At 35.6% G+C, this 12,639-nt stretch overlaps 3 protein-coding genes across 3 annotated transcripts in view; 1 reads left to right on the top strand and 2 right to left on the bottom strand.

The window, feature by feature from the left end:
* cdk2ap2 (cyclin-dependent kinase 2 associated protein 2) overlaps nt 1–657 on the top strand; it is a 6,558-nt gene extending 5,901 nt beyond the window's left edge. The window contains exon 5 of the mRNA XM_048196738.1: nt 343–657. Within this exon, the coding sequence (XP_048052695.1) occupies nt 343–410 (68 nt within the window). The 3' untranslated portion in view covers nt 411–657. The remainder of the gene's footprint in view (nt 1–342) is intronic.
* A 53-nt stretch (nt 658–710) lies between these two features.
* LOC125272127 (aryl hydrocarbon receptor interacting protein) lies at nt 711–6,392 on the bottom strand. The gene is made up of 7 exons (XM_048196737.1): nt 6,238–6,392; nt 5,350–5,532; nt 4,230–4,418; nt 3,792–3,968; nt 2,125–2,266; nt 1,661–1,893; nt 711–1,550 (listed from the first exon to the last, which is right to left on the bottom strand). Exons 1-7 carry the CDS (start codon nt 6,334–6,336, stop codon nt 1,545–1,547), a joined length of 1,029 nt encoding a protein of 342 aa, XP_048052694.1. The 5' UTR covers nt 6,337–6,392; the 3' UTR covers nt 711–1,544.
* A 2,318-nt stretch (nt 6,393–8,710) lies between these two features.
* On the bottom strand, nt 8,711–11,092 carry sod3b (superoxide dismutase 3, extracellular b). Its single transcript, XM_048196730.1, has 2 exons — nt 10,888–11,092; nt 8,711–9,460 (listed from the first exon to the last, which is right to left on the bottom strand). The coding sequence occupies exon 2, from the start codon at nt 9,446–9,448 to the stop codon at nt 8,861–8,863; it is 588 nt and encodes a 195-aa protein (XP_048052687.1). The 5' UTR covers nt 9,449–9,460; nt 10,888–11,092; the 3' UTR covers nt 8,711–8,860.
* Between the last annotated feature and the right edge of the window lie 1,547 nt (nt 11,093–12,639).

The raw sequence follows: 12,639 nt of genomic DNA, 5'->3' as shown, positions 1-12,639 counted from the left end.
TGCATTATTACAGTGTAAATAGCCCACTGATTTGTACTAGATATATTTCAGATTATTGAAGTTGCATTACATATAAAAGTTGCCATCTAATGCCTGATATAATCTGTATATAATCTAATATAATAATGATTTTCTATATATAATTTAAATGATTTACTTTTCCTTTCAAGGATAAAAAATTAGTATGCATACAACAATAATTCACAATCTGCTGCTTGGTCCATTAGCAAATGGTCTGTCATGCATCAAAACATTAACCCAAGCTCTTTCGCACATTTTTTGTAATTGAGTTAAATGTTTACTTGTTTGAAATGGCTGATATGTGTTTCTGTCTTCCTTTAGGTATCATCCACGCACGTGCTCTTGTCAGGGAGTGTCTAGCGGAGACAGAACGAAGTGCTCGCACATAACACACACACACACACCCTCCCTCCCTCTGGTACTTGTCTCCTCATTGTTCTGTTTCTCACAGACATGCTCCTTTTCTCTGCCAAGCTATTTACAACACCATCTCTTTCTATCTTTCTTATTGACCATTGTCCATCATGCATAGCTATCTCCCAGATGTACACCTCATGTAGTGTTACTACGATTAGAATAGAAATTTTTTAAGCCCAATTTTTGCAATTCTGTATTTAAATAAAAAAATTAAATCAAGCAGTTTGTCAGATTTTCAATTCCACTGCATGCAAGAAGTGCTTTTGTACAAATGGGGGTGAAGAATTTTATTTGGCTTCAGTCACATCATAAATGCAGAATAGCTGCAGCAACATGTATTTAAAAAGCATTTTGAAAATATCCTTTTATTTGTAGTGACATATATAGGTTTAACTGTGACAGTTTCATTAATCAACTACACAATGTGAACGAGTATACATTTACCGTTTCACTGATGGGGAAAGGTATTCTTTTACATGTGCTATCACAGTGTTAACAATGTGTCTTTCACTTATTTCATAGGCCTTCTAATGCCTGACATATTTATTTCTGTTATCTTTCAAGATTAAAATGTATACATACAAAAACAATAAGGGTAATAGCAATAAAATCAATACACATGATAAATACAAAAGAATAACTCAAATTGTGGGTGGGAGGATATAGTCATAGAAATCCCATTTTATCATCTTCAGATTGTCTTTCAGCTTTGTTTCATTCAGACTGCCCTTGTTAAAGAGCACTGACCATAATGCACATGGTTATGAAGTTCTGTGAGAATTTCCATCAGCTATATCCAAAAATGAATATACAAGGCTGGTATTTACCCATTCCTGGTTCACAGGAGTTGCAGATCCCATTGGTAACTGAGCATTCTTCAACAAATGATAGGTAACTCTCAGGGATAAATGGATGACCAGGCCATTCAAAGCTATGCACTGGATGCACTCTTCATTTGTATATCAATTTACCAATAAAACATGAACAATAAGGGAGGGATGATGGGTTAAATAGACGTGTGATGGTTAAATTTATCAGAGTGCATATGCTCAAACTTGACAGTGCATATCTCCTTATAAATGGAAAACTGGATGTTCATCTTTGTTTCAGCCCTGAAAAGAGCAAAATAACACAGGTTAACTGAGAAGCCTTTTTTGTTGTTGTTTAACAATATTCACCCTAATTTAGATTCTTCATAGGCTGCTTTTGAGATGAAACTAACCGTGGTAGCTGCAGCAGAGGCTTTGTCGCTGTAGTTGAACAGATTTTTGTAGCGTCCCTTCTCCTCTTTCTGTTTTTCCCGAATGCGTTCCTCCATTGATCTCAACTCCTTTGCAATTGAAGTTTCAAGTGATGGGTCCAATGCAATCACTTTGGCAAAGTCAGCTCTTGCCTCTGCTTCATTCCATACCGCTGCATGAGCTTTCCCTCGTTTGAAATACGCCTTCACATTATCTGGGAGAAAGACAAGACTGAATATGGGCATCTGAAATGCAATAAAACAGTATAGACTGTACTCGAGTTAACTGTAGCTTGTTTGTAAAGAATATAATAGTAGTGCAGCTTTTAATTCCCTCAAAGTGAAAAACTACCCTAAAAGAGAAAAATAAATGCCTTGCTGTATTTGTAATCAGTAGGTAGTTCTAAAGAACTGCATGTGATTTTTGTACTTGTTTTGATATTTACCCTCGTACTTGTTGATGATAGAAGAGCAGTGGTCTAAAACCTCATAGTATTGGCCCAACATGTGCTTGCACTGGCAGTAGTTGAGGAGGAGAGGAGTGATCATGTGATCTAGTTTGATCCAATGCTCATCACCCGGACGCTCCTTTGAACAGGGAATATATGTTTTAAGCAAAAGATGAACTCTAAGAAATATAATACACTGTTGGCAAGTGCTACACTATAATTGTTAAATAAAGGTAATGTAAACTCATGATAATTATTTGGCTCAATGTGATAATCATAATAACTTGGCACAATATGATAATCATGATTAATTAATCTCATTTGAGAAATTTCTTTAGCAAGAACAAATCAAGAGAACAACACGGTTTATTTTCCCCCATTTGTATCCTGATTCATTATGTTTATCATTTACATTAACACTCATTATAAAAAACTGGTAAAATGAAGATTCTTAAGAAGCTTCTTTCAAAAGCTAAAACTGAAATTCCTAATATTAATTACAGTATTTCCAAATTATGTTAATGTTTTTCTATTGAAACAACAAAAAAAGCTTTATATTATAGCACAGAGGTTGTACAAGTGCATATATTCAGCAATCACACACAACATGGGTGAGATTCATGTTTGGTTTGTCACTGAGAAGGTTTGCTTGCAGATTTAGCCACAAGTGATGCTCACGAAGGTGTTTTCAGATCACCAGTGCTTTTTTGCAGTGCAGAGAAAGCATGTTCAAATAAGTAAAACACTGAGTAAAATTTTTCCATTTAAGTAAAAAGCTCAAATTGAGGCATGTAAATCTCTAAGCATGAAATCTCATTGAGGCTTGTTACCAATGCAAGATAATGGAAATGTCAAATGACAAAAAGGTTTTCAGGATATTTAAGCAGCGGGCCAACATCACAGATGATTTTGCTTAAAGCTGCAGTCCGTAGGTTTTGCCTCTTTGTCGCCATCTCTGTTTGAAACCTGCAATTGCAGTTATTTGCGGGATTATCATCTTTACGTGGTTGCGCATCGGCATGGCTCCTCGGCAGAATCTAACGTTTGCTGTCAGTCACCGGACCAGTGTGGATACTCTACTTCGGAATCACAGATTGTAGTCTTGGAAGTATGACCAAAATAAGAATTTTCACCGGAAAATGTCATCTAAACAAGTAAGTAACATGTCTGCCACTTTTGTTCTGACTAACTGAGGAAAAAAAAGCATTACAATAAATCACGCTGCCAATGGTGATTAAATCTAACGATTGTTTAGCTCGGATCACATCAAACCGTGCAAATTACTATTGTTATACTTTGTTCTCAAATTGTTAATGTTAAGCGTGACTATATAGATAATATTAGAAAACATTATTACAAGTTTACCGTTGTGAATCGGGCTAAGGTAAGGAGATAGCACTGGCTGGTTATGTACTTGCTCAACGATTTATTTTGGATCATTTTTAACCCAAAAAAGTTACGGACTGCAGCTTTAATCAATCGAGAGAAACAGAAGTTGTGATCAAATACTATTAAACGTGCAGCCGTACTGTTGGTTTCAAATGGCTTCATTTTGTGCAAAAACCACCCCTGATATCTTGCATGCAATGCTTCAACGATACAACATATGTTCTTCAACAAGGGTAAGGTCTAAGTTATAATGCTTAGCAACTATAAAAGCTAACCTTCATCTGTAAGCTCTTCAGACAGGCTATAGCGTTGTAGTACTTCTCAGCAGCTGCTGCAATTTCTCCACTCTTGAAGAGCGCATTTCCCTCTTCATGGATCTGTGGTATGGCCTCCAGTTTCTCATCATCTGTCATTGCCCATATTTCCAACTGGAAGGAACCAGGGGGCAAGACCTTGGGAAGATGAGAACACAGAGAATCATGAATCAGTGTTAAAAAAAAAAAAAATAAATGGCAAATACCAGCATCTACTTATTTTTTTTGCTGTTGTTAAATTAGTAAAATGCACATTATAGCTCAGTTAAAACCTTAATATGCACATGGAACGGAAAATAAGTTTAGTTACGAGGCTGTTCATGTGGTTCTAAGAGCATATCTGTCCACTCTCCTGTACAACTGCACCTCCAAAAATGATACCATGCTGCTGTTTCTCACCTGTAGCATTTCCAGAGTAAAAACTAGAGGCTGAGGATTGGCCTGCAACTTATCCAGATCGGGGTGACCTATGGAATGATGCGCGTGAACCTGAGCTACTCCACAGCAGTGTCTCTGTCCTTCCAGTGGGTCTTTTCCTTGGCTGATGTTGCGTAGTGACAGAGAAACCATGGGGTATAGAGCTGTGTGCTATAACAACAGAAAAAAAAAAAAAAAAATCAGCTGAGCTGAAAAATTACAAAAAATAAATGTTCTTAAGAATAAAATCTAATTATTCATATAAACATATGACTATAAGACAGAAAAGAATTAAAGGATTAGTCCACTTTCAAATAAAATTTTCCTGATAATATGTCATCCAAGATGTTCATGTCTTTCTTTCTTCAGTCGAAAAGAAATTAAGGTTTTTGATGAAAACATTTCAGGATTATTCTCCTTATAGTGGACTTCAATGGTCTCCAAATGGTTGAAGGTTAAAGTTAGTTTTAGTGCAGTTTCAAAGGGCTTTAAACGATACCAGACGAGGAATAAGGGTCTTATCTAGCAAAACGATTGGTCATTTTCTTTAAAAAAAACCAACAACAACAACAACTGTATATGCTTTATAAACACGAATGATCGCCTTGCAAGTGCTTCTGCTTTCCATATTCTTCAAAAAGCTTACGCTGTATGTCCTATGCCTTCCCTATTCTACCTACAGAAAAAACAGAACTGGCTCCGCGTTTGTTCTGTAAGTAGAATAGGGAAGGCGTAGGACATACAGCGTAAGCTTTTTGAAGAATATGGAAAGCAGAAGCACTTGCAAGGCGATCATTTGTGTTTATAAAGCATATGCAGTCATATTTTTTTAGGAAATGGCTGATCGTTTCACTAGGTAAGACCCTTATTTCTCGTCTGGTATCGTTTAAAGCCCTTTGTAGCTGCAGTGTAACTGTAATTTAGACCTTCAACCATTTGGAGACCACTGAAGTCCACTATTAGGAATGTTTTCATCAAAAACTTTAAATTTCTTTTCGACTGAAGAAAGAAGGATGACATGGGGGTGAGTAAATTAGTAAATTATCAGGAAATTTTCATTCAGAAGTGAACTAATCCTTTAATGGACAGACAGGTCACTAACCTTCACATCACAGGTAAATTCAGCAATTTCACCCTCTTTCATAGTGGTAACCACCTGCTCCCACACAGGAAGCTTGAACTTCTTCCCCAGTATGAGCTCCATAGGTTTACTGTGACCTCCCATTGTCCTAGAGTCATCCAACACAGTGCCATCACAAAGGCTAGTGCGGTAATGAAACTGGACCTTTTGAGAGAGAAAAATAAAAGAATATTCATTTGTCATAAAGCATTTAATTTATGATATGTTGAATTATGACATTTTGACCGAGAAGCTCTCAGTGCAAAAAATAGACAGCTATGGTGTTTACATTTTATTTTCACTTACTATTGCCCACATATGCAAACTCCTTTTTTCTTCTATATTTTGTCAAAAGGCTGTCTATTATTTAATGTCAGGCTGGCTTTACAGGTTTAATGTTATTGATATTTCCTATAATGTAGCCAGTGGCTATATAACGTTGCTATTAAGGAGCATGTAGCTTTCAGATGTCACTCAGAAGAGAAGAACCTTTTTTCTCCCCTCTCAGTGCCAAAAATTCAAACAGATAAGCACACATCTGGCCTGTGAGACCGCCTTCATGGTCTGCTCTATAGCATCAGGTACCCATCCCGATGTTTAGCTAACGGCTAAATCTGAATACTTTGGGCCTCCTTGTAAAAAAACAGCTCATAAACCAGTTAAAATCCTCACAGTACTATTGCGATATATACTTGACATTACACACTGCACGACTTTTGGGGTATTTTCAATTCAGGCCCATATTACAGGTAAAAACTGGCGAATCTAGCTAGCTCGCTATCTGTAGAGTTCGACACGTTAAAGAATAATTCATTTGTTCTCCGTTTCGACATTTCATTACTGTAAAATGTGTCCTGAACGTTACATTACCTTTGTTCCATTGGGAAACGTTGAAAGTTCCCCCTTTCCGGGAGAGATTACTTTTTTCTGAATGCCATCCGCTCTGAGCTTGATAGCCAGTTCCTCCATTCTTGTAGAAGATGTAGAATAGAGGAGCAACGCTGAGAATAGATGGCGCTGCAGCGGCGCTACAGAATGACAGCGTTTACATTGAACAGCTACGGCTAAAAAATAAATAAGATAATGATTTTCCATGTGTGTTTTGTAATTTGAATGCTGAGAGTATTTATAATCTTTTCTTTAACTGTATTTGTAACTTACTAAATTGTTCTAGTACGTTTTTCTGGAGCTGGTATTGTTTTTGTAAGACAAATGGGTAAGTTAACACTTTACAATAAGGTTCATTAGTTAACATTAGTTAACTACATTAGTTAACATGAGCTATTAATGAACTGAACTTATGTAGGATTTATTTATCTTTGTTAATGTTAATTTCAACATTTACTAATACATTATTAAAATCTTGTTAACATTAGTTAATGCACTGTGAACTAACATGAACAAACAATGAACAACTGTATTTTCATTAACTAACGTTAATGAAGATTAGTAAATACAGTAACAAATGTATTGCTCATGTTAGTTAATACATTAACTAATGTTTAACTAATGAACCTTGGTGTAAAGTGTTACACGTTTTTTTTTTATTTATGTATTTTTCATGACAAACCTTTAGAAAAGAACATTTGTTTTGTTCTTAATTTATTTATTATTTTAGGTGAATATCATATTCATAGATGTTGTTGGTTAAAAATAATGTTGATGGCCAAACTTTAAATTCGAGCTTTATCAGTATATATTGAGCACCACAACAAGAAAAAAAATAAAAATAAATACTATATACTCCATAATTCTTGTTTTTTATGAGGGAAAAGCTCATTATGAAATAAATGTTTTTCTCTAGTTCACGTTGGCCACAATTATTGGCACCCAATTATTGCAATATCCTTTTCCCAAGATAACAGTTCTGAGTCTTCATATATAATGACTGATGAGTTTGGAGAACACCTGACAAGAGAACAGAGACCATTCCTTCATACAGAATCTCTACAGATCCTTCATATTCCCAGCTCCATGTTGGTGCTTCTTCTCTTCAGTTCACTCCACTCATTTTCTTTAGGGTTCATGTCAGGGGACTGGGAAGACCATGGCAGAAGCTTCATTTTGTGCTCAGTGACACATTTTTGTGTTTGTTTTGGATCAGTGTCCCGATGGAAGATCCAATCACGGCCCATTATTGGATTTCTAGCAGAAGCGGTCAGGTTTTGATTTTTTATCTGTTGGTATTTGATAGAATCCATGATACCATGTATCTGTCCAGGACCTCCAGCAGAAAAATAGGCCCACAACATTAAAGATCCAGCAGTATATTTAACCGTGGACATGGGGTACTTTTTATCCGTGTGTGCACCAAACCCATCTGGTGGGTTTGCTGCCAAAAAGCTCTTTTTTTAGTTTCATCTGACCATAGAAGCTGGTCCCATTTGAAGTTCCAGTCTTGTCTGACAACTGAATATACTAGAGATTGTTTCTGGATGAGAGCAGAGGATTTTTCTTGAAACCCTTTCGAACAACTTGTGGGGATGTAGGTGCTGTTTGATAATTTTTTTAGGCTTTCTGAGACTCAAGACTCAACTAATCTCTGCAATTCTCCAACTGTGATCCTTGGAGAGTCTTTGTCCACTCAAACTTTCCTCTTCACCATGCATTAGGACGATTTAGACACACGTCCTCTTCCAGGCAGATTTGTAACATTTTTAGTTGACTGGAACTTCTTAATTATTGCCCTGATAGTGGAAATGGTGATTTTCAATGCTTTAGCTTTTTTCTTACAGCCACTTTCTATTTTGTGAAGCTCAACAATTTTTTGCTGCACATCAGAACTATATTCTTTGGTTTTTCTCTTTGTGATGAATGATTACGGGAATTTGGCATTTGTGTTTACACATATTTGTACTCCTGTGGAACAGGAAGTCATGGTTGGACAATTTCATGCTCCTAGTCATCCTGGTGTGCTAAAAAATGTAAATATGAATGGGAATATACTTCAGAGATATTTTACTCATAAGAATTACTAGGGGTGCCAATAATTGTGGCCAACATGTATTAGAGAAAAACATTTATTTCATAATGTGAGTTTCCCCCCACTTTCAATTGTTTTACTTTGATGAAAGGTTAGAATTTTGTGAATTTTTTTAATGAAAGATCAAAAGGATAAACAATGCAGATTTATTTTCACAGCCGCCTTTGCATATATTTACTAAGGGTGCCATTAATTGTGGAGGGCACTGTATTATTATTATTATTATTATTATTATTTTTTGTATTATTTTGTATCTATTATTTGCTTTTATTGTGTTAATTATGTCACTAAATAAAGCATAAAAACATATACTTAACATAGATCAAGTTTAAAGAATAAAGCACATCTATGAAAAGCCAGTTCATACAGTTTAATGTTTATTTGGTGTTGTAGATATATAGGAACCAGACATTTTGACCAATTAATGCAATTCTACAATTCCATCTTCAAAGTGTATGATATGTTTTTTTGATAAATACTTCAAAAAATGAATTGTATGTTATTTTTATATTAATTTTGGGTGTTGCCCAGTCCAATAACACAGCATGCCAGTCGCCCTCCAGCGTTTCCATTCAGCAAGCTTTCCACGTTTCCACCTCTGCCCAAATCATCCTCTCCCTCATGAATGACAACAGACCGGCCAAGTATTGAGTCTCTCCCAAAGAGTGTTGCACTGGAGTCCTGGGATTTACGAATCTTTCCATTAACAGGCACAAAGTTCCCAAAGTCCCCTGGATGTTGTGGATGGTTCACGCTGAGGGGATTGTAATGCCCACCTGTAGATCCGCAGCCCTTAGTTAAGTCTCCATACTCATGAATGTGCATTGCTCTGGGCTGCTGACTGTCAACAGGGAGACCATGCAGCTTGAAAGTCACCCTGAGCTTTTCCTTTGGGCCAGACTGTTTGAAAAGAATGTGACCATACACACGAGGCAAGCCAGGTGCTAGTCGAGTGTTAGGGTGCATTCTACATACGGCCAGAAGGGAATCGCTGCGTTCAACTGGATTTGAAACATGTGCCAAAGTTGAGCGTGACTCAGAAAAGTGCACATGGCAACTGAGCAAGAATGCCAGAAGTTGTAAAATGTAGGTTTTCATTTCTTCTTTACCCTGAGACAAAGCAAAACACCTTAATTAGAAAATCATAAAGCCAAGTCAAATGAAACAAGTCAATGCATTTAACATCAACATCCCATTTAATTACAATCTAAATATGTGCTTATCATATTCACAAACTTTTAAATAAAATAAAATAAAAAACATTAACTTCAAGGGAAGACATAATGTGAATAGGGTAAAAAAACAACAACAACTAATAGATATCACCATACTTCCCCATATATGCAAATGAGCCATTATCTAATTATAACCGATAACCGATAATTCTTCATATTTTAAAGTCGATAACCGATATATTGGCTGATAAATCTAAATCAAAATTTCGAAATAGTTTTTGAGAGCCTGATTACAAAAACAAAAGTCTCACTATTAAAAGCCATTTCCCAAGCACACAATTATAATGTTCTCATTATAATTTTATGAAGCCTATGACAGACTTGCGCTGTACGTTGCACTGTATTTTCCTTTCTGAAGTGATTCCAATCATATTTCAAGCAATTCATCACCACCATTATGGCAAACAGTGCGCATCTGAAGTGTCTCAGCTGAAGGAAATAATCCATTATTTATTGGCTTTAATATATTGGTCAAATTTTCTTATCAGGCCTATAACTTTAACATTAAAAATGATCATATATCGGCCGATACCGCTATGGTGGCCGATATATTGTGCGTCCCTACTAATTTGCATATTTCCAGAACAGAAACCTGAACAGTGGATTAAAGTTACCAAGTTCAACATTTTTGTTTCATTTTGTTGACATATTACAGTTAAAAGGTTTTTACAGAGGGGATTGCCATTTTGGATTTTTATCACTCCATATCTTTGAAAATATTGTCAGCAGCCAAAAAAAACAACAACTTTTTTTTTTAAGGAATAAAATGTTGTATATATCAGGCAAGTTATATATGCATATCCCCCTCTGTAAAAACCTTCAGAATATGGATAGGAATAAATGTGTAAAGTTTGGTGTGTGTAAGTGTTGCTGAAGTGGAGATTTCTGGATCAGTGTAGAAGAAAAAATCATTTTGAGAAAACGGCCTTTTAAAGATATGTAGGCCTATTGTAATCTAAATTTACATACGCAAATGGATAAAGTGCAATAAAAGGCCTATTTTGGATGTTTCTTTGCACTAGTTTAAAACACTTTATGAAAAGCCAAATAGCCTAAATCTCAAAATTGACCGATGCATGAAAGTGCCTGTAGTGTCTCGCCTTAAAAGTCTTAATTCATTAAAATGTTAAAATATCCTAAACAATATCATACGCCTCTTCGTTGCTAATCGCCTAAAACTAATTCTGTATCGTCAGGTTACATTTTATAATGACGTAGTCACTTCGCATTTTGTTAGTAGATTATTTTTATTCTTTTATTTTGTTAAATGCTTTTGTTAGTAGATTCTACTACATTACTTACCTCTCGTGTGTGACGTCAGTTTTTTAAAAACACTTTTTAAATAACAAACGTGTTACTTGGTCGGTGTTCCTTCCGTGAATAATGCACGGTTGTTGTTTTAGACTTGCATAACTCAGGGGCGTAAACATCTCATATTTAGTAAATTATAATGCTTGCACTCGTTCTACGGATCAAATTTCATGTCTGTCCCTTTTACAGCTGCCCACAATGCAGCACAGAAATCCTATGAAACACTAAAGATCACAAATAATATAAGGTAGGTTTTTTTTGTAGTTTCCTCTTGTTTGTCCTCCATTAATATGTTTTCGTAGTGAAAATGTAGCTTTAAACAAACAAACAAACAAACAAACAAAAACATTGTGGTAAACGTGTCTCTTCTTTAACTAACCCGTATAAAACCTTTTTAAAATTGGTTTCTTTTTTAATGACAGTATTATATATATATATATATATATTTTAGTATTTTTAGTATTTATATTATCGTAAAGTTCTTTTATTATTATATTATTAGCAATAGTAGTAGATTACCCAGAGCCAATGAGAGAGACGCTCGCATGGCGTTCGTCGTGACGCATATGCTTCATTTACATGACGTCTTCAGCCTTACTTCAGGAGCAGGTAATTCAATATATAGCAATTTACGTATTTCGCAATATATTGTATGTCTTTGTAGTGGTATATCACACTCTTCTGTAAAATAATCCATTGAGATAAATGTACAGAAACAAATTCATACTGTCACCGTCATGCAAAAGCATCGCTGAATTCTGCTCTATATATTCCCTGGGTTGTGGACGATAGAAATGCGCATGCCTGAAAACTTGTATCCTAAGCTACGCACGGGGAACCTGGTTTCGCCTTCCTTGCTTAGGGGAAAGTCCCCGGACACTGGGCAGAGATGCCCCGCATTCAGCGCGGAGCGGCGGGTTGTTCAGCCAATCATCGCTAAGACGTCCTGTGACAGAGCATTGAGCCCGCAACCCCCGTTTGTCAATGAACTAGACATGCAAGTGTAGTACAAACGTACATCTACACAACGGGGCTCATTCTCAGCATGCGTGACCTTTTACAGTCAACAGACTGTGCCAAACTTGAATCTCAAATACTTTAAATGTTGGCAGTTGTTATGATGGATAATATTTGAAATATGATGGAAAAAGTAGTTTCTGCTCCAGTGAATTATTTCACTTCTATAAAATGACAATATTTATCCCCTGAAGCTAATTTTCAGGGGATTTTCTATGAGGGCATTTTATTCTGACCATATTAAAATTTTTTATGTCATTAATGACATAATTCGTTAATTAATTTATTTTAAATAAATTATAATTGGGCTGTTACCTACCAAAAGCATCATATTGTATTTGATATATGTGTGTATGATATATGTATAACTTATATTATACTATACTTGTATCACTAGGCCTACAATAAAATGTTAGGAAACATAAACAAATGAATTTAAAAAGGAGGAATTCATTAGGCACATTTTAGACGTTTAACTATTTGAATACTGACTGTGTCCGCTATGTTTAATTTACAACTCATTACCTCATTTATATTTGTTTGTTTATATTGTGTTTATGATGTCAGTTTTTCAGAACTCATGGGATACTAAAAAAATGTGAATTTCGGGTCATTTTTTGTCACTATCAATGGCATTTTCGCCCCTAACCGATGTTTTTTTTGTCATTACATCATCTCATTGTCAACAATACTTTGCATTTAACGCCGTATATGCTCGTATGGATC

The sequence above is a fragment of the Megalobrama amblycephala genome, linkage group LG7 (genome assembly GCF_018812025.1).
Source record: "Megalobrama amblycephala isolate DHTTF-2021 linkage group LG7, ASM1881202v1, whole genome shotgun sequence".
Lineage (NCBI taxonomy): Eukaryota > Metazoa > Chordata > Actinopteri > Cypriniformes > Xenocyprididae > Megalobrama > Megalobrama amblycephala.
This window is presented reverse-complemented; position numbering and strand designations above follow the sequence as displayed.

What these genes read in the sequence shown, in the direction of transcription:
- LOC125272127 (XM_048196737.1), bottom strand. Translation starts at nt 6,336, where the DNA reads ATGGAGGAACTGGCTATCAAGCTCAGAGCGGATGGCATTCAGAAAAAA. An exon ending in AATTTACCTGTGATGTGAAG is followed by an intron (nt 4,419 to 5,349) that starts GTTAGTGACCTG and finishes CTGTTGTTATAG; the next exon opens with CACACAGCTCTATACCCCAT. An exon ending in TGAAGAGCTTACAGATGAAG is followed by an intron (nt 2,267 to 3,791) that starts GTTAGCTTTTAT and finishes CCCTGTTCAAAG; the next exon opens with GAGCGTCCGGGTGATGAGCA.
- sod3b (XM_048196730.1), bottom strand. Translation starts at nt 9,448, where the DNA reads ATGAAAACCTACATTTTACAACTTCTGGCATTCTTGCTCAGTTGCCAT.